This window comes from Mauremys reevesii, linkage group 4, assembly GCF_016161935.1.
Source record: "Mauremys reevesii isolate NIE-2019 linkage group 4, ASM1616193v1, whole genome shotgun sequence".
Taxonomy (NCBI): domain Eukaryota; kingdom Metazoa; phylum Chordata; order Testudines; family Geoemydidae; genus Mauremys; species Mauremys reevesii.
This window is the reverse complement of record NC_052626.1, coordinates 105,134,838-105,155,395: the sequence shown is the minus strand read 5'-3', so window position 1 is coordinate 105,155,395 and position 20,558 is coordinate 105,134,838. Positions and strand designations below refer to the sequence as shown.

Below are 20,558 nucleotides of genomic sequence, written 5' to 3'. Positions count from 1 at the left end.
AGTCATGTAGTAGTGCTGTGGCTGGTAAGGGCTTGTGAGTACGACTCAGAGGAGCCCTCTTGTTCTCAAGTGCATGGATGAAGGTGAACTGGACTTGCTGGTGGCATTGGTCCCCTTGCAGCCTGGGTGGTGCTGCCCCTGTGGGTGAGGCCAATGGTGAGCTGCAGCCGGTTCGCACGAACCGGTTGTTAGTTAGAAGCCCTTTTAGAACCGGTTGTTCCCCGTGGGACAAACTGGTTCTAAAAGGGCATTTAAATTTAACAAGCGCTCCCTGCTGCCTGGCCCCAGCTCACCTCAGCTCTGCCTCCACCTCCTGCCATGAACGCTCCTCCTTGCTTCTCCTCCCTCACTGCTTCCCGCGAATCAGCTGTTCGCGCGGGAAGCCTGGGAGGGCTGAGAAGCAAGCAGGCTTCCCTGGCCCAGGAAGACGACGCTGAGGTAGGAAACTAGGGGGGCCGTGTGCCCCGGCCAGTCTCCAGCCACGGCCCGGCCACGGCCCCGCCTCCCCGGCCCCGACCCTCCCCAGCTCCGTGTCCCCAGCCGCCCGGCCCCACGTCCCCGACCCTCCCCGGCTCCATGTCCCCGCCCGGCCCTGGGTCCCCGCCCGGCCCAGCGTCCATGACCCTCCCCGGCCACCTGGCCCCGGCACCCCCCCGTCCTCCTTTTTCCCCCACGTTCCCGGCCGTGACCCTGCCCGGCCCCGCATCCCTGACCCTCCCTGGCCACAGGCGTGGCCCCCTGTCCCCGGGTCCCGCCCGGCCCCAACCCTCCTCGGCCCCGCGTCCCCGCCCCGGCTGCGCCCCCCCCCCCCCCGACCCTGCCCTGCCTGGCCCCGTGGCTCCAGTCACCCCTGCTGTTTTGCCGCCGGGACGGGCTCCGGCAGCGTGGGTCTGGGGGTGGCTGCAGCCCTCCCTGGCTCCACCCGGCCAGCCACCGGGCTCCCGCCACATCCTCCGGCTCCAGCCGCGTGACTCCTGTCCCGGCCCCGGGCTCCCGGCTCCAGCAGCAGCCGGACTGTAGCGCCGCCAGTCACATCCAGGCAGCGCGGTAAGGGGGCAGGGAGGGGGTGTTGGAGAGAGGGTAGGGAGTTTGGGGGTGGGGGGGGTCAGAGGGCAGGGAACAGGGGGATTGAATAGGGGCAAGGGTCCTGGTGGGGCAGTCAAAAGGGATCAGGGGTTGGATGGGACGGTGGGAGGCAGTCAGGGGCAAGGGTTCCAGTGGCAGTCAGGGGACAGAGAGAAGGGGTGGTTGCATGGGGCAGAGGTCCTGGGGGGCCATCAGGAATGAGAGGAGGGGTTGGATGGGGTGGCAGAGGGTACTTAGGGTACAGGGAAGGGGGGTGGATGGGGCTGGGGTCCCTGTGGTGGGGGGCATCAAGGAATGCAGGGGGTTGGTTGGGGCAGGAGTCGGGGGGGGGGGCATGAGCCCTCCTGGGGTGAGGCGGGAACCGGTTGTTATGATTTTGGCAGCTCATCACTGGGTGAGGCCCAGTCTGCTACAGCTGCAGGGTGGACACACTCTTTAAGGCAAGGTCCCTGCAAGGGAACCGTTCAGAACCGGTTCAGCTAAATCGCTTTTAAGCTGGTTGGAGCTGCTTGTAGACGTGCTGCCCATGAACCACTTGCCACCTCTTGCGGGCTCGGGCGCAGCGCTCGCGGCCCTGCCACGCCCCTGTAAGTCACATGACCTTTCCGCAGCGCTCAGCCCTGGCAGAGGGCCAGTACTGCCTGAACGCCCCACTGTCACGTGACGAGGGCAAGCGCCGCCACGTTCGGAAGTGACGTGTGGGCCGGCGGAGATGGGCCCTGCCGGAAGCGTAGAACGCGGTGAGCTTCCTGTTTAGGCAGGAGGAGGAGCCGGAGGCGCGCGCTAGGCCGCGCTCTCGTCTGCGCCGCGGCAACGGTAACGGCGGCGAGTCGGGGGGGCGGCGAGTCGGCCATGGCGCTGTCCGAGACCCAGCTGAAGAAGATGCTCGCCAAGGTAAGCGGCCGCTCCGAGACTCCGCCGCCTGGGAAGCGCCCCCGCCCGCCCGCCACACCCCCGGCAGCGGGCGGCCTGGTCCGGTCCGTTCTGGGCCCCCCGGAATAGCTCCTAGAGCCGGGGTCCGGCCCCCTCCTAGCCTTTCCCGGGGGTTCCCGTCCTGGGCGTCTCGCTGGGGTGGAGCCCGGAGCAGCCAGACGAGACCCGCCCTCGCCCCTGGGAGGCGATTGTGTAGGGAGCTCTCGGGGCTTCGTCTCCCACCGCCCTGGTGTGTCCCCGGCCGTCGCGTACGGCGCCCCCCGCCTCCCCGTGCGGAGATGCAGCGCCGAGTCCTGCCTCTGCCAACACCCCACGGCGGGCTAAGGGGCCGCATAGGTGCGTCTGGGACAGGAGCCGGCCCTGCCTGGTCTTCGCCCCTGGGGTCGGGGTGATGTAGGAGTCCGCAGAATTTGGCTGCCTTCGTCCATCGCCGGTAGCTGGAAAAACCACCCCCTTTGCTCGTGGCTCAAGAAAACCTGATCTCAGAGTCATTGAGAGAAACATAATTGTAGGTCCCCGTCGTGCTTCGCTGGCTCTGAGCACTTCAGTTTGACGTCGGTCCGGCCGCTGCCCTCCTGTTAACCTGCTGAACAAGCCATAGGCTTAAACTGGTGCTGAGGAGTGAGGAGTACTTAGTTCTACTAACTTTTTGTGACCTTGAGCAAATCATTTTTACCTTTATGCTTCTGTTTCCCCATCATGTGTTTAAGGGTTTTATTTTGTTCCTTGGCTGAAAGATTCTATATAAATGTAAAGTATTATAGTAACCAGTCTAGTAAGTGTGGTGGTATCACCATTTCTAAGAGGGCTTTTTAAATAGTGGTTGGGTTTAGCTAAATGGGGTTTAACTACTTTTTTTACTGTATTGCCTAGGAGCCCTAGTGGTGGACCCCCATTATGCCAAGTGCTGTACTTATTGCCTCACTAAAACTGGTTTTAAAACCACCAGCAAAACCACTTGTACAACAGAGGCTGTCATTACACAAAAAATGGAACAAAACTGTACTGAATGGGATATTTGCACTGCAGTATTAGTGCTTCCATATTAATGTTAAAATACTCACTTATTTCTGTATTACATTGACTACTGTGGGAGGTTTCCTCTGTACCATCATATTTGACAAAAAATAAAACATTTGTTTAGAAATAGATTTTTGCAGTTATGATTGAACCAATAATTAATGGGTTGTAATAGTTGTGCATATCCTTCAAATGTACAAAATTAAGAAAATAGTGCTAATAAACTTAACGGTTGTAAATTTGTAGAAACCAGAGACTGCCAGTAATTAACATTTTTTAGATTTGTGAGACAACCTTTATTAATTCATGTGTAATAAACCTGTATTTGTGGTCACTTACTACCCATGGTCAATCAAATTGACAGATGAAAACTCAATCTCTGAGATTGTCAGGTGACCACTTATATGTTGCAAGTTAACATAGGAAAACAAACACATTAGCAGCTGCACAAGGACTTGCTTGGCGCCTTCAGTAACAGTGAAGAAAACCTACTGAAGTACGGTATCTGCAAGAAAAGCTGCTCCACCTAAATGTTGAAGCTGAGGCCCACGCTAAAATCCTACTGAGCTAGTCCCTGCCACCAGCTACTATCATTAGAAAGTTGCACTGTATTGTAATATTTAAAGGCTTTTCATATTGGTTGTACAGTATTGATTACTTCATGTTTCAGAGGGGTCTGGGCAGGGTTTCATCTTTGAAGTTACGCTTATGAGCGTTCTACAAAATTAGATCTAATTTGACTGTATATTAAAAAAAAAAACAGGAAAGTAATCTGTTTTACTTTCTGAGAAAGAAATTGTGATTGGTGAGGTAGAGAGTTTCTGTTTTTCCCTTTGGAGATTATAAGAACATAACAGCCGTACTGGGTCAGACCAAAGGTCCATTTAGCCCAGTATCCTGTCTACCGACAGTGGCCAATGCCAGGTGCCCCAGAGGGAGTGAACCTAACAGGTAATGATCAAGTGATCTCTCTCCTGCCATCCATCTCCACCCTCTGACAGACAGACAGGCTAGGGACACCATTCCTTACCCATCCTGGCTAATAGCCATTAATGGATTTAACCTCCATGAATTTATCAAGTTCTCTTTTTAAATGCGGTTATAGTCCTAGCCTTCACAACCTCCTCAGGTAAGGAGTTCCACAAGTTGACTGCGCTGTGTGAAGAACTTCCTTTTATTTGTTTTAAACCTGCTGCCACTAATTTCATTTGATGGTCACTAGTTCTTGTATTATGGGAACAAGTAAATAACTTTTCCTTATTTACTTTCTCCACATCACTCATGATTTTATACACTTCTGTCATATCCCCCCTTAGTCTCCGCTTTTCCAAGCTGAAAAGTCCCAGCCTCTTTAATCTCTCCTCATATGGGACCCTTTCCAAACCTCTAATGCAGAGGATTGGAACAGTATTAATCAGATCATATATATAAAAGAAATTCCTCCTGATTTGCTACATATGACTTAAGTGAAAACTGCTGTTCACCTACTAGCAGATGAAAATAGAGGCTTCTTTAACCTCTCTCCACTTCTTTGGACTTGCTTTCACAGAAAAGATATTAAATGTGTGGCTATAAGGAGGAGATCTTTAGGTAATTCTAATGAAAAATATTCAAAAACTGTAACAGTAAATGACATCTAATTTAAGTGAACATAAAGATTTATTTCCTTTGCAAGTAAGTATTTACTTCTGTCACTGACTTACTGTGTGATTTGGGAAAAACACTTAGGCTCTGTGCCTCTGTTTCCTGATCTATAATGGAAGTATTTACTGTTGTTTGTAAAGTGGCTTGAAATCTGAGACTGAAAAAGTGCTATATATAAGAGCTAAATATTTGCTCAGGTTAATACATTTAGAAGTCAATAGCTGCTTATTTTCTCATAGGGATTTTGGAGGCTCTTTCTGAACCCTTATTCAAACTGACAGTTTATATTTTGAACCATTATTCATGGGACATAAAATAGTAGATCAAAAACTGTTTGCTCATTTAATACAAATTGGAGTGAAAAGGAAAATAAAGGGCACAAACATATTACATAATTGCAGAGATGTAGCTGAAAGGTTATTTTAAATTTGACAGTGTAGTTGAAAATAACTCGAAGTTGGAGAAAGTCCATTTCAGAAACAAAAAATATTCCCTCAAATATAATTCTTTTCTATGCAGTATTTTTCAGTCTGTCGGTATTCCATAGTTGTCTGAATAATCTTAAAAATTGCATGAGAATGACTGTTGCAGCATTTGCTCTGTTTATAGCAACATCAGTAGCCACTCATTATTTGCATGTCTCTTGAAAGTAAGGAATGATAAATTATTGAACAACCAGGATAATAAAGCAGTCACTGCAACAATATTTGTTAAGTCTAAGAAGAAAATCAAACTATTGCCAAAGCTCACTTTTCTGTGTGCTGCTTTAAAAAAAAAAAAATCCCCCCACCCCAAGTATTTTTAAATGTCAAACCAGAAACTTGAAATTACTATAAAGAGCAATATATATTGGAGTGATATAACACTTTGAATTAAATTATAAAAGTCTTCAACTAGACTTCATAGTTTTAAATGCACCATTCCAAGTTAGCTAAGCAGTGTGTCATTAAGGTGTTTTAGATTTCTTCATGATAATAAATGCTTTCTTCTCCGTCTGCATAGAAAAAACTAGGATTGAAATAATACTGTACACATACAACACCTTTCAGCACTCTGCAAACACAAGTCTCCCCACATTCATGTTTATCTGACAAGCATAACTAGGGCTGTCAAGCGATTTAAAAAAATAATTGTGATTAATTGCCCTGCTAAAAAATAATAGAATATTATTTATATAAATATTTTTGGATGTTTTCCACATTTTAAAATATATTGACTTCAATTATAACACAGACTACAAAGTGTACAGTGCTTACTTTATTTTTATTATAAATATTTGCACTGTAAAAATACAAAAAAAGTATTGTTCAATTCACTTAATACAAGTACTGTTGTGCAGTCTCTTTATCATGAAAATTGAACTTACAAATGTAGAATTATGTACAAAAACTGCATTCAAAAATAAAGCAATGTAAAACTTTAGTGCCTGTAAGTCCACTCAGTCCTACTTCTTGTTCAGCCAGTCGCTTAGACAAACAAGATTGTTTACATTACATTTGTAGGAGATAATGCTACCCACTTCTTTTTTACAATGTTATCTGAAAGTGAGAACAGGCATTCACACGGCGCTGTTGTAGCTGGCGTTGCAAGATATTTGTGTGCCAGGTGCGCTAAAGATTCATATGTCCTTTCATGCTTCAACCACCACTCCAGAGGACATGCATCCATGCTGATCATGGGTTCTGCTCAATAAGGATCCAAAGCAGTGTGGACCAGAGGGTGAAGGAAGGAGAAAAAAGTATTCAGAGTCTTTCCTCAATATCTGTTGGTGTTTTCTGTGGCTCAGAGAGAGGGAAAGAATTCCAAGGTCACAGCTTCTCTACAGAAAAGGCTGTGAATAGAGGGGAAATTACCATCTCTATTCTTGTAAGATATGATTCGGGTTGGTTGGCAGTTGCATATCCAGCATTCTCTTGTTATGGGATATAAGAAAAAGGTAGTCCTTCAGTGTTGTTACTTGTATGAGCAGTTATAGGACTGGAGATATCCCTTTGCTTTAGATAACAAGTTTGTTACTCAGGGATTACATTTGAACTAATTTCAGACTGCTAAACGTCAATAGTATTCAGTAAGTACTTTGTGGTATTTACACATGGGTTCTGAAACTTTTTCCTAGTGTTGGACTCTCCCCTTCCATTTATAGTTGCATGGATACCTCCCTCACATTGCTACAGGGATGTTATATGAACACCAATTACTGTAATTGTTCACATGGAAGAATATATTAGAAAAGTAGTGTATACCTTTCTTGGTATAGGTTAGCAGTTGGAGACGGGATGCGATCATATGCCAAGCTAGCTTTCTGCTGCCCATGACCAGATGGTTTGTGGACAGTTGGTGATTCATGAACCCTAGTTTGAGAACTATTGAATTATATGGTAGACTGCCTATTTTTACAGATCTCCATGACATCAGCTTCTCCCTGCTGCTATGAGAGTAGGTCCACACCATACAAAAGGGGTGGGCCAGAAGACAGCAGTACTGCTGCTGTTATGCTGATTTGGTGTGCTCCTGGAGCCTGGGACTACCTGTACCCTTTCCAGGCCCACAACTCTTTGTAGATATCTCTTCTGCTTGACTTTTTTATGAGGAGAAGATATCCCTGCCTCCACTTGCAATTAGATTGAGGTCACCCTGTCTCCACATTATCCCCTCTCTAAAGGGGGATTCCTCACCCCAGTGGTCCCCAATGCGGTACTTGCGGGCGCCATGGCATCTGTCTGTGCCCGCGTACTGGCCAGCAGACAAGCATCCCCCGAAATGCTGCCAAAAAGTGGCAACATCAAGAGGCATTGTCGCCGAAATGCCACTGATTTTCAGCGGTGATGCCCCTTGATGCTGCTGCTTCTTGGCGGCATTTCAGAGGATGCTTTTCCCCCCGTCACGGTCCTCGGTGGCTCGTTGTCTGGCACCCGCCAGACGAAAAAGGTTGAGGACCACTGCCTCAACCTGTATTCCTCACAAATGCCACTTACACATGTCAAATAAAAATTGAACTTAAACATAAAAATACTTGCCTCCAGCTCAGTTTGAACCATACTATAAGCAGTTCTCCTGAATCCATGCACCCTAGCACTGGTTGAAAATCGTGCTCTCACTGGCACAACCTGAAATTGAGTGACAACATGCTTCTTGTGGTCTTCATCACTATGTCCCTGCACATACATATGTTATAGCAGCAAAGAGCATCTGCTGTCCTAGTAGGAATTGTGAATATGGTTACTTTCTGCATAAGTTTGCATGTTGAACAAATATTTCATATCACACGGTTGAGCTTCATGTACATATTTTATGAGTATATTGTTATATAACTGAGTATCAAAAAAAGTTCAAGTACTTTTGTGGTTTCAGGGTAACTGCACCTTGTATTCCTCTTGCCATGTTCCTTGAGGGCACCCACTTAATGTTTCCAGCTCCCAGACATGATCTCTCTTGGGTAGGGGCCCTGTTCCCACTCCTGTCTGACTCAGGGTTTTAAGGCTGCACATCTCCCTGCCTTACACTGTGGTATCCTCAGAAAGCCAGTCCACCTAAAGCCCAGTGCCTGTGAATTGCTTTGTCTCTGAGGGCAATGAACAGTGTATTGCCAGAAGTTACAAGTTACCACTCAACTATTTTTAAGCAAGCACCTTTAAAGTAACAGCACCACAGAGATGATGATATTAAAAAATAAAAGTTCCTATACACATGCTAAAAACTTACCAAAGCTCACCCTCTGTCTTATGGCAACCTAGTAGACCACAGACACATGGGGATGGGGGGGGGAGCTGAGTGGGGGGTGCCAGGGCACATGGGGATGGGGCAGATGTGCCTGACTGAATGAGAGAAGCTTTAGGAGTCAGCTAGGGTCTGCATGGGGAGGCTCCCTAACAATCCCCCCCCCCTTCAAAAAACAAACCAAAAACCCTGTTCCATACTTTTCCCATACCCTACAAGTTCAGACTCCTTCCCAGTAATTCTTTCCCTCTTGCTCAGCTCCTCCATTACCCCTGACTCTCCCAAGTCTTTGCACTACTTCTGAGGGGTGGAGGAAATATCTTTCTGTATTGTTGTTTAAATGAATTATTATTCAAAGTTCTGTATTAATATTCCTAGTAAGAAATCTATTTGTCAAAAAACATTTCCTGAATTTTTTGTTGTCTGTATTGTTACAGACATAGTTGCTGCTAGGTATTTTGAAATAAATTACCAAAATAATTGAAACTGGCATGATTACACTATGTTGTTTTGACAAATATGTGCAGAATTTTGCAGAATTCTAAAATATTGTGTGCAGAATTTTTATTTTTTTGGCCCAAGATTCCCTCAGGAGTAGCATACGATCCCCTTAGCCCATTGTAATACAAAACATTTAGAACAGCATGGTCCCCAAAGACACTGCATGGGATTGCTATATCCATCATGCTTGTTATGCAGGTTGAGAGAGATTTCTTAAAACCACAAATACCACCAGCCCCAAAAATGCTTTTCAGCATTTTTCCCATTAATTTTCCTTTGCTTTTGTTCTGTTAGGCTTTGTACTACAAATAAAAAGGCCTTAATGGGAAGAAATGTTGTAAACTTTTGTATGGTTACATCATATAGTGGGAAAATAGATTTGAAAACTCGCTAGGTCTTTTCCACATGGGACAGCTTTGATTCTACTCTTCTGATTTACAACTAGTCTGAACTTTATCCATAAAATTACATACATGATTTTTGCAAACTAAAAGGTGATTTTTTTTTTAAGGATTTGACTTTTGTAGATAAGTGCTTCACTTCGAGCCTTGCAAATGCAATTTTTGACCAATTTGCTTGTCTCCAAGAAAACCAATGCAAGACAGAACTTTATAGAACTTATGGCTTTGCATCTTAAAGGCTGCACAGGCATTAAATGCTTTTGTTTTTCAGTATAAGTATAGAGATCTGACGGTGCAGGAAACCACCAGTGTTATTACCCAGTACAAAGACCTCAAACCTGTAATGGATGCATATGGTGAGTTTGTGCATAAGAAAATCTTCTTCTCTTGTTTCTGATTTAAATATGTACTGTATTTGCATGGCATTTCCTCAGCTTTAAAGTTTGCAATTAGTAAAATTTAGTTGGCAACTGGTGCCTATATCTGGTAATAAGTTTTTATTTTTATTGTTTTATACTCCATTAAATAGCTTTTTATGGGAGAGGACTGAAACTAGAGTATATAATTTGAGGTTCTGTTAAATAAATTCTGTTGATGGGATCGCATCTTCCTTAGGGGAAAAAACATGCCAATAGAGAACACATATTCAAAAAGGAATGTACACAGGATTTTTTTTCCCCTTAAATGTTGACAGTAAGTGCTTTGTTCCTTATAGCTTAGTTTTGGTTGATTCTGCCGAGTTGTACTGTTGTGTATTACTCAGTAGTCATTCTGTTGCCCTATTGGAATCTATGGGAAGATGGAAAATTCAGCTCCATTGTAGTATAAGATATTCTGATATATTTATTTATAAAGAACAGTAAATCGACCCGCCTCCCAAAAGTGTCTTGTTCAGTGAAACATCTTGACATTTGTTAGGGTAGGAATAATAGTCTACGTTCATCTGTGTAGGAAAGCAGTTTCAGAGTTTTTGTAATGCACATTATAAATATTTGTAATTGCTTAACTTATCAGTGGTTTAACTGCAATCATGTTAATTTTTTTTTTAATTGTAGCAATAAATGGCAATGTATTAAGTGTGAGAGAGTTCCAGGGAGCACTTCAGGAACTAGTTTGAGGTTTGGTTTTAGTTCTTTGCTCAAGATCCAAATGAAGGAGTAAACAGATTCACAGATAACTCTAATTTGGGAGAAATATTCAGAGAGACCTAGAGCAATTAAAAACAGGTAGAAAATAACTGAGTTTTAAATTGAAAGAAAAATGCAAACCAACAGCTGGGGGGGGGGGGGGAGTAATCTAAAACATTTACCAGGAGAGAGAACCTGAAATAACCCTGAAAGAGACTGAAGGGAGAAAAGTGAACAGAATTCTAGACATGATTTTGTATTGTGATATGGTGCTCAAAATGTCAATTCCACTTTGAGCTGCAAATGGAAAGGCTTATATCCTGCAACATAAAGGTACTTGTTCCTTTCTAAACTGCTCTGGTGAGACTGCACCTGTGGAATTTCTTGTGTTCAATTCTAAACAGCACGGTACCAGAAAAATAATTGACACTGGAGAGATGCATTTTTGGTAACGTATTAAGAGTGAAGACACAGCGTATCCAAGGCGTCTATCTATGTTGAGAGTTAAGGCTAAATTATGTGGCAGCAGGAATTACACAGTGCTGCTTTGCCCAAGACCTCTCTCCATACTCCCTCCTCCATATAAGCGGTATAGTATCCCTTGTTGGTTGTACAGCAAATTAAATGTATGCTGTCCCCAAATTTTCAGTCTGCTGCAGGTTTATGTATTGAAAAAGTATATGTGTATTGTAAAAGTTTTCAGGGGGAAATCTTGGGACGGGGGCATTTGTCACTTTGGGCACATTGGAAGGCATGCGAGGCAATTTAGTCTTTTGGCAGTCAGGGTACAGTTGAAGCTTTTGACTGGGGAGGAAGAGGCATCTTCCTCCACACATTTTGGGCAGGCATGAAAGTGACTTTAAATTTGAAAGAGGGAGGAGGGGCTGTATTCCTCACTCCTTAGCAAACCTTGACACCAGCTAACTGTTCTGCTGTTTTTGCTCCTCTTCACCATGCCAGTATCTGCCACTATGTCCAACCATGATTAAGTACATTAGCTTGATATTTCTGTTGAAATTACCCACAGTGAAATAGTTAAGTGTTGACATATAAGGTATCCTCAGTGTGCTTCAGATTTACCACCCTACTGAAATGCATAAGCAGTTTGTCTTTCAGAACTGTTGTTTCAGGATGTCTGTAGACACATGCAGACAACAGTGCATTGAATTTGCATTCAGTTCATATTTTGAAGGACATCTTTGCAATCATAAGAACTAGTGTGGGTTTTTTCCCTCAAATGAGAGCTTATATTCAGAATAGGGTTATGTGGTAATTTATGTGGATGCATCTTCACATGGGGCTTTGAGTGTAGGAGACAGTCCTACATTTGTAGGGATAGGAGATCTAATTTCCTAACATGTCTTCCCCGTCTCTAAAAATCTTTATTTTTAAGTGTTAATCAGCTATGGATAACTACTTACCAGTTTATAGATATGTAATAGTCAAGAAAGAGACACTCTTTAAGAACAGCATAAATATTTTTCTAGGTCACACAGGCTGAAAAAGGTTTAGGTAACTGGAACACAAAGCTAACTCAGCAAAAATAATTTAATACTGTGTATTGTCTTCCAGTTTTTAATGATGGCTCATCCAGGGACCTGATGAGCCTCACTGGAACCATTCCTGTGCCTTATAGAGGTATGCATCATGTCTTTCTTTTGTTTTCAAATCATCTGGAAGATTATTTTGACTTGTAGAGTGTTCAGTTTTAATCATCACTATTCTCTTAAAACCTTTACTATGTTATGTAACATTTTAAAAGATTTGTTTGTTCTGCTGTGTTATGGAATTCCAGTGTACAGGTTGTATTTGTCACATGGCTGTTTGATTATTCCAGGCAGCCTCTACCTATCTGATAGTGTGGGAAGCAACATCATTATTTCACAGTAGTGCTATTGTCAGTACTCAACAACATTTTTATTTTTAAACAGTTTTTTGCTGTCAGCCAACTGAGGGGGAGGGCCTCAAACAACTCACAAGTGGGACTAAGGATAATTTAGAGATAGGAACTCTGTGTGTCATGTTGGGGGGCGGCATTTGTGTAAAACACCTTATTAGTGGTAAATTATCGTGGCAGAGCCTATGGCTAAACCAGGAACTCTTCATTAAATATGTATGTGGTGAAGTTCAGTTTACTCTAGATACCTATACTTCAGTGTGATTCAAATCTTGGTTCATGCATTCATTTTGTGATCTCATGATAATGGTGTAATCTAGTCATGAGTAATTATTAGTATTTTAAAAATCTCAGGTTAGAGTGAGTTGAGGAGGAAGAATAAATTCAGACCTTTTTTAACGTTTCTTTAGGTAACACATACAATATCCCTATATGTCTGTGGCTGCTGGATACCTACCCTTTCAATCCCCCAATCTGTTTTGTTAAACCAACTAGTTCAATGACAATTAAAACTGGGAAGCATGTTGATGCAAATGGAAAGATATATCTTCCTTATCTGCATGAGTGGAAACATGTAAGTATGATTAATCTGAAATCCTTCAGACTGATTACTCTTGAATTCCATTATATTATATCAAGTTTCTTTACTAATTCTGGTCATTTTGGCTTTGAACAATAAAACAGTGGTGATCTTTTCATCAAACACCACATTACCAGAAAGATAATTGACACTCAGTGAACATTGGATTGGAACTTTTAATCAAAAACTGTTGTCTGAATGTCACTTTTACTGCCTTAAATTAATAAATCTGGTACATCACTTTCACTGTTAACCAGCTAGCTATGCCTGCTTAACGACAACTCTTCTGGCTAGTTAAGGAGCACAGCATTGGTGGTTTCAAAAGGGGAATCCACGTAAGCTTCCTTTCCTGGCAGGTTTGATTGGATATAGGTCCTTGAGAGAGCAGTAGGGAGAGCGTAGTTATTGAAGGCAATTTAGGGCTTTTCAGGGATGTCCCTGGGACAAAATTATAGTATTGTGACAAACTTAAGATGAAACTATGAAGATGAACTGTTTGTAGAACAGTCCAAATTTTTAAACCTTAGCAAAACCTATTGAAAAGATGATTAAAAATGGCATTTGAAATGGCTTTGTTTTTATAACTTGTTTATATTCTGAACTCTCCTTCAGAAAGCACTCACTGTTTTATAGACATTGCCTGAAAAGCAAGGAGTGTATTTTCATGTTGAAAGTTTTAATTTAAGAAATAGCAGCAAAGGCACTCTGGGAACTTCCTGCTTTATGTGTAAAAGGGAGGGCAAAATTTAGCATATCCTCATGTCTCCGCTCACTTCTCTGATACCTCTTTTGAGTATTTGTCCCTCTCTGCTATTTGGTATTCTGCCCCCATTAGGGAGAGCACTTCACTTAATACTGAAACTTTTAGCTGGTCTCTGTGTACTATAAAGTGAATAAACACTGCTTTTTATACTGCCACTGAAACAATAAGGGTAAGCATACTTTTAGGAACAAGATACAATTTTACCTCCAAATCACATTATGGTAACTTTGGATTTGAAGTCTGCCTGACACTGAGCTGTAAATTGAATGTAATTGATCATCTTTTTATACTGTTTGCAGTGAAAATCAGGCTATTGAATACAAGACATTGCTACTCCAAGAGTGATCTTTAATGGCCTCTTAGGTTGTTGCAGGTCATTAGACTATTGTGCTGTGTGTCAAACTGAGGAAAGACTGCACCTTATGTGGTCTGGAACCATTAGAATGTTTCGTCTTCTGTACCTAATTTTCATGACTCAGTGTTGGTTAGGTTTTTAAAATAACTAAACGTTTATGGTAGTTTTAGTCTTTCTTCAGTCATTGTACTGTAATTCATGTGGAACCGTACATTGTCCAGAGTTTAGCTCTGTGTCAGCACTACTCCTGCTGTGTGTTCCCTCTTGATTAACATCATGCTAGTAGGACAAGCTGACTAAATTGGAATCTACTAGATTGGGTCTATAAATAGGAGAGAAAAAATATTCAGCTGACCAGTGGTATGTGATGAGATGGTACTAAGTCATTATTGTTAGTAGTCAACTAAGCTGTCTTTAGTACAAAAAAAAACCAACAAAAAAACAGCTTTTGATCTGCTTTCCCTCATAGCCCCAGTCAGACTTGATAGGATTGATTCAAATTATGATCGTGGTGTTCGGAGAGGAACCTCCGGTCTTTTCTCGGCCTACCATTTCATCATCCTACCAACCATACCAAGCAACAGGACCACCAAATAGTAAGTGATGTGTAAATATATATATATATATATATATATATATATATAATATAATCTTCAATTCATTATCAAGTGTTTTTGCTGCCCTATGCAATATTTTGACAAATGATTTATTGTACTCTGTAGTGTTGAAAGCTGATGGCCCAATTTCTGTAGTACTGGTAGTTTTTTGTTTTGTGCCATAATACCATTTGGCTTTTGGCTCTCATAATATTTTAATAGAAGGAAATGTATTATCATATTAAACTATTACGTTTGACTGTTTGTTGCCATCTGTAGACATTGCCAGCATTCATTCTTACCTTATACCAACTTCCTCTGATAACCTTATTTGTGCCTTGCTCATTTTCTGTCTTGACAATTACGATTCTTTTTGTTATAATTTTTCTAAAAACTTTTGCTCCAGGATCCAGGACAACAGTACCTGTGTCCTTTCTCTATTTGTTGGCTTCTTAATCATTGGTTAATCAAATTCAGTATTGCCTTGTAGATTTTCAGACTTTGATTTTCCCCTTCAATTTTGAGGGTTTTTTTCCTTTCACATACCAATTGTTCTTCCTTTTGCAACCTCCTTTTAAACTCTTACCTTAAGCACTGTCTTTTTTTTTTTTTTCAAAAAGGCTTTCTAAACTGTTTTGTTACACTATGTCAGAAGGATGGGATGGGTGAGTATGTATGCAAAAAGATTGCACAAGCAGAGGATCAAGCATAGGATGGAGAGGTAGATTAGACCAAATAAAGAAGAGTCAAACCAAAAGCAGGATTGAGGGGAAGAGGTTAACAAACCAGACCCATACTTGTTCATCGAGTGGCAGTGTAAGAGTTCTGGACCAAATTCAGCCTAATACTTTTAGGGCTTGTATGGAACTAAGAATGTACCTAGCTTCTGTGGAAATACCATGGTTCATATCACACTCCGGTGATTCCTCCACATAACTAGAATAGTACGTTGATTATTTCAACCATATTCATGTTTTTTGGATGGGGAGGGGAAGGGATTCAGACCTGTAAGGACCTTAAACACACACGAAAGCAGAGCAAGAAATACAAGAGGAAGAAATTTAGAGACTATAGGAACACAGAAATACGTAGAATCTCATTGGAAGGGGGAATATAAAAATCATTCAAAATAAATTGCTAGGGATATTAATAGGGGATTGTATTCATAGGTCTGATGTGGTGGGTTATAGGGAGATTGTGCAAAACTTTGCGTGACCAGAGGAGGAAAGGGGGATGTGCAGGTGAGCTGGGAGAGATTATTGTTAGGGGATGGGATCTGTCTCTACCACCAACCTCCATTACTCCACCAGCCTCTATGGTTGCTTGCTTGCAGGTCCTCTGCGGTGAGCCCTTGTTTGAAGAACCTTCTGGTTCACCAAACTGGGACTCTTAGTTGGTCAACCAGGGAGTTCACGGGCTTGGACTGTTGTCAGATAAGCAAAGAAAGTATGGAGCTACATTCTTCACAGCCCCTAAGGAACCAGCTCCCCCCCATGCCTAGCTGGGGAACTGATAGTTGAAGCACTGCCAGGAGGAAGCACAGTGATCAGGTCCCTTCTGCTTGCAGCTGCCCCAACCAACAAACCATCTGCAGTTTAACGGGTCATATTCCTGGTTTGTGGGACCAGGCTTGCTATGGAAGGGTGTGGAGATCATAGGGCAGCAATGCAAAGTGGGGAAGGACATTTCTAGTGCAGAGGGAACAAAATAGGAGCATTACAGATGGGGTGGGGGTAGTGACAGCATTTCAAGATACCCCCATATGGCAATTAGCCTTGCTCTAAATGACTTCCCTGTCCCAGCCTGCTCAAAGGAAACCCAGTTCCCTCTTCACCATGCCCTAGGAAAAGTGTTCTCCAGCAGCTGATTGGTGTTATTAGAGAGATGGGATTCACACAGTGGTTAGGACATTAGCTTGGAAATTGAACCCAGGTCTCCCTTCTCTGTCACAGACTTCCTGTTTGATCTTGAGCAAGTCTCTATCTGCCTGTGTCCCATCTCTAATGTGAGGATAATAGCAGTTCCTTACTTCACACGGGTGGTGCTAAGATAAATACCTTAAAGATTGTCAGGCACTCAGGATACTATGGTAATGGGGTCATATAACTATTTTAAGGATAACAGTATCTGCTTACAAAGCATCCAGTCTCTCAGAGACCATGATCTTCACCAAAAAAAGGGAAGCTGCTTCAGGGACCAGACTTCTACCAGACCAGCCTCACCTGCTGCTCTGCTGTGCTCCACTCCTTGCCATTTTCCATCATCTGCCCCCCACCTGCTGCCAGCTACAGTAGAAAGGAAGAGCCTGACACTGCTGGTTTAGGATTGGAGCTAGAAGCTCCAGCCCTGAATCAGCTTCTCTCTCTTTCTGACAAGGTTCCTATCAGCAGAGATAATAGTCTCCATTGTTGTTTGACTGATGCTGAAAAAGGCCTATGGTAGGGACATGAAAGGGGGCAGTTGGGAGTATGTTGTTGGGGCAGTATTTTGAGATGGTTTAATGGGGGAAGGGTGCCTTTTCACAGACCTGTTCTCCTATACTTGGCCTTTACTCTCATTCTGCATTTTCTGGTTTTCCAACATTTGAATTTCGGGAATTAAGATTTCATGTTTAAATAGGATCCAAGTAGCACAGGTCACTGCTGAGTTTCATCTGTGGAGACAATTATCATAGGACATTAAAATTATTCGTATTGTGTCATTCTGATTGCAAGGGGCCTGATTATCTCATCGCCATTTGCATGTACAACTCTCATTTGCTTCAGTGGGAGTTATGCCTGTGCAACTGACAGAATGTTTGGGATTCTGAAGTCTCAAGTCATACTGGAAATCATCCCTTTGTGCCATCAACTTACTGAAGGAGTGTAAATCTATAGATGGGCTTCCCTAGCTTGAAGTGAGGGGTTATAGTAGCACCGCTAGGATTAGCAGACTCCTTGAAAATACTGCATTTGGGGGACCTGAATTCCTTGGCAGTTTCTCTTCTGCGGGTGCGACCGTTCCAGAACTGACTAAGTAGCAGGGAAGATATTCATAAAATTAAATGAATTAATAACTGACTTCTCTGTTGTTCTTTTCTCTCATTCCATCCCAACTGTATCTCTTGCTCTGAATTTTTCATCAGCTTCAAGACTTAGTGACAACGCAGGTCTGAGTTTATAATTTAGCTTCATTAGGACATCCCCCGATGCAGTTAAAACAGAATGTTTCTCTTAAGCATAACTTGACGATAGATATTTTAACTCACGGTTAAAGATGCTTTCTCAAGTCTGAATAAGTGAAGCTATGTTGATTCAAGAGCATATTTTGTAATGTTCTGTTGTATTCGTAGTGTCTGACTTGTACAGGAATAGACTTATCAATGGTAAAAATACTCCAAAAATGCAAAATGTAACATATTGTTTTGATTTTTGCATAAATATAAAAAATCAGTAAAAGTATTTGAGATAAGATTAGAGAATACAGTATATCGGTATATCTACTTTTTTCCTGTTTCTCCATGCCTTAAATCAGACACTGCTAGATCTGTTAAGACATTAGAAACCTGTTTTCAAGATGGCATAAATCAGTAATTCCCCCATCCCTTTCCCATCCTTCCTTCTGCAAAAGTTTTGGGAGTTTTTTAAGCTGTGAGATTGGATTTCTCCTAGATCAGTTGGCATCATTGATCTACCTGTAGTAAGAATATTCAATAACTCAGCAAACCGCATGAACTATTTTAATTTTTAACGGTAGGTGTCAGTGCAAGTCTAGAGTTACTGAAGAGTATGAACTATACTATGCTTACAGACTAACACGGCTGCTACTCTGAAACCTGTCACTATGCTTAAAGGGGCAATTGTCACCTTGAAAGTCAAATTTAGCTGAAAACTACCTGCTATAATTGCAAATAATACCTCGGGCTACTATAATTTAATAAACTAGCAAAATATATTTTTCAGGTTTGTTTTTTGTGTGCCTTTAACAGCCCCTTTGTAATAGTCTGTTTCAGTGGGGCAGCCAGTCAGTTTCTCACCAGGGGACTGTGAGAAACTTCATAAAACTTTTTAAAGATCTGGATTTATTATTTAAGAGGTGCTGTATAAGGACCAGAGTTTTTGAAAATTAGATAATTTCAAATTATTTAAATTGGCGATGCGCTTATTTAGTAGTAAGCTACTTAATGCAATGTTTCCAGCATTCAGAAAAGTGCTGCTTAAACATTTAAACATATAAATTCTTAGCTGAAACAGTGTTTAAAAGGTTGGAAATTTGATTTGTATTTTCCTTATACTGCTGTTGTCATCTTGTAGTATACTGGTTGCATGCAAGAGGTTCTGAAATATTTGGAGGATGTGAATTCTGACTTTAAAAAAATAAATCAGACAGGGCTAGTATGCTGCCCTGAGTGTGTTGGATACAACTTTCTTTTAAGAAAACATTTGAATAAATTATAAATGTTGAAACTATAATCTAGCTATGAAATAAATATAACCTTTTTAGTGAAAAATTGGGATTATACAGTGGATAGATTTTTTATAAAGAAGAAAATTGCTTTTTGCTCTTAAATTATCTAACATCATATCAATAATACTAGGACAAGTAAACAAGAAAATGTGATTGAAATTTTCAAAGCAGTCTATTGACTGTGTCTAAATTCCCTAGTCTGCTTTGAAAATCTCTACCTACACACGTATTTGTTTTTTGGTAACTTCATTGTGAGCATAATTTCTAATATCTTACCTTTTGCTATGTTAACTCTGATATTCATTAATAAAAATGTGATAAACTCTGTGCAGACAACCACGAAGGATAAAGCAACCATGGATTTCAGTGTGGCCAAGAGAAACACCTACTTCTTGAATTCTCTTGAGACGGCAACTCAACTGCAGATGTTGAATTAGCTTTACTTTCTATTAAGTAACTTAAAAAGATGCAGCAAATGGATGGGAAAGGGATACTGGAATATATTTTCTCTTCTATTGGAAAAGTACCTACACTAAGGAATCAGAGTGGTAACTGTGTTAGTCTGTGTCCTCCTGCTGATAATACCTCACCTTCATTGATTACTCTTGTTTGAGTTGGTATGGCAACACCCATTTTTTCATGTTCTCTGTGCATATATCTTCCTACTGTATTTTCCACTGCATGCGTCCAATGAAGTGGGTTTTAGCCCACGAAAGCTTATGCTCAAATAAATTTGTTAGTCTCTAAGGTGCCACAAGTACTCCTCGTTCTTTCTACTAAGGAATGTTTGTGTTGTTGGTTGATGATGATTCATATTCTCTTGCTTCTAGTATGACTATACCTAATAGAAATGCTCTAGTATTTTTCACGTCCACTACTCAAATTTATTCTCCCAAGAAACATAGCTGTTTGTGTACTACATCACAACTAATTGTCTTCCTTATAGACTGGTGCAAGGGACTCTTAAAGAAGATGCAGATAAATGGGATTAATTACCGGAGTGCTGTTAAGTGTGTGGGTATTTTTCAAGCTATGAGAAAGAAGCTAAGGGAAAACAATGCTGGAAGGTGCAGCTCTGTGCTTATCCATACTCCAGTGTAGATGAAAACAGCATCTGAGTTTCTGGCTACACAAGCCATCACAAACAAGAATGGAAGTACAGATTCTTCATTCTTAAATTAGGATCAAACAGTGAGAAGTGCATCATTTCATAACATAAATAATTGCTTCACTTGCAATCATGTAATGATTATTAGGAAAGGAAAGTACTAGGCATAGCTAAAATGAACAAGTTAGAACTAAAATAGACATTTTTATGTATTATGTTATGTTTGTCGCTAGTGAAACATGAGTACATATAAGACTACAAATTTTCATAACTCATCTCGTAAGCATAACATAATTTTCCTTAGACCACTGTTGATTCCCGCTTGGTGAAATGAGTTGAAAACAAATGACAGATCTTATACGGTGTTTTTCAATTTCTTTATGA

General features: G+C 41.7%; 1 protein-coding gene across 5 annotated transcripts in view; it reads left to right on the top strand.

Annotated features, from left to right (window-relative positions):
* The first annotated feature begins 1,696 nt into the window (after positions 1 to 1,696).
* TSG101 (tumor susceptibility 101) overlaps positions 1,697 to 20,558 on the top strand; it is a 50,682-nt gene continuing 31,820 nt past the window's right edge. For 4 of the 5 annotated variants that reach the window (XR_005597749.1, XM_039535591.1, XM_039535590.1 and 1 more), the window contains exons 1-5: positions 1,833 to 1,980; positions 9,574 to 9,658; positions 12,002 to 12,067; positions 12,737 to 12,900; positions 14,494 to 14,620. Coding sequence is in view for 4 of the 5 variants with exons in the window: in XM_039535591.1 (XP_039391525.1) it covers positions 1,939 to 1,980; positions 9,574 to 9,658; positions 12,002 to 12,067; positions 12,737 to 12,900; positions 14,494 to 14,620 (484 nt within the window). In the remaining variant the exon portion in view is untranslated. The other variant, XM_039535592.1, reaches the window with a different exon arrangement.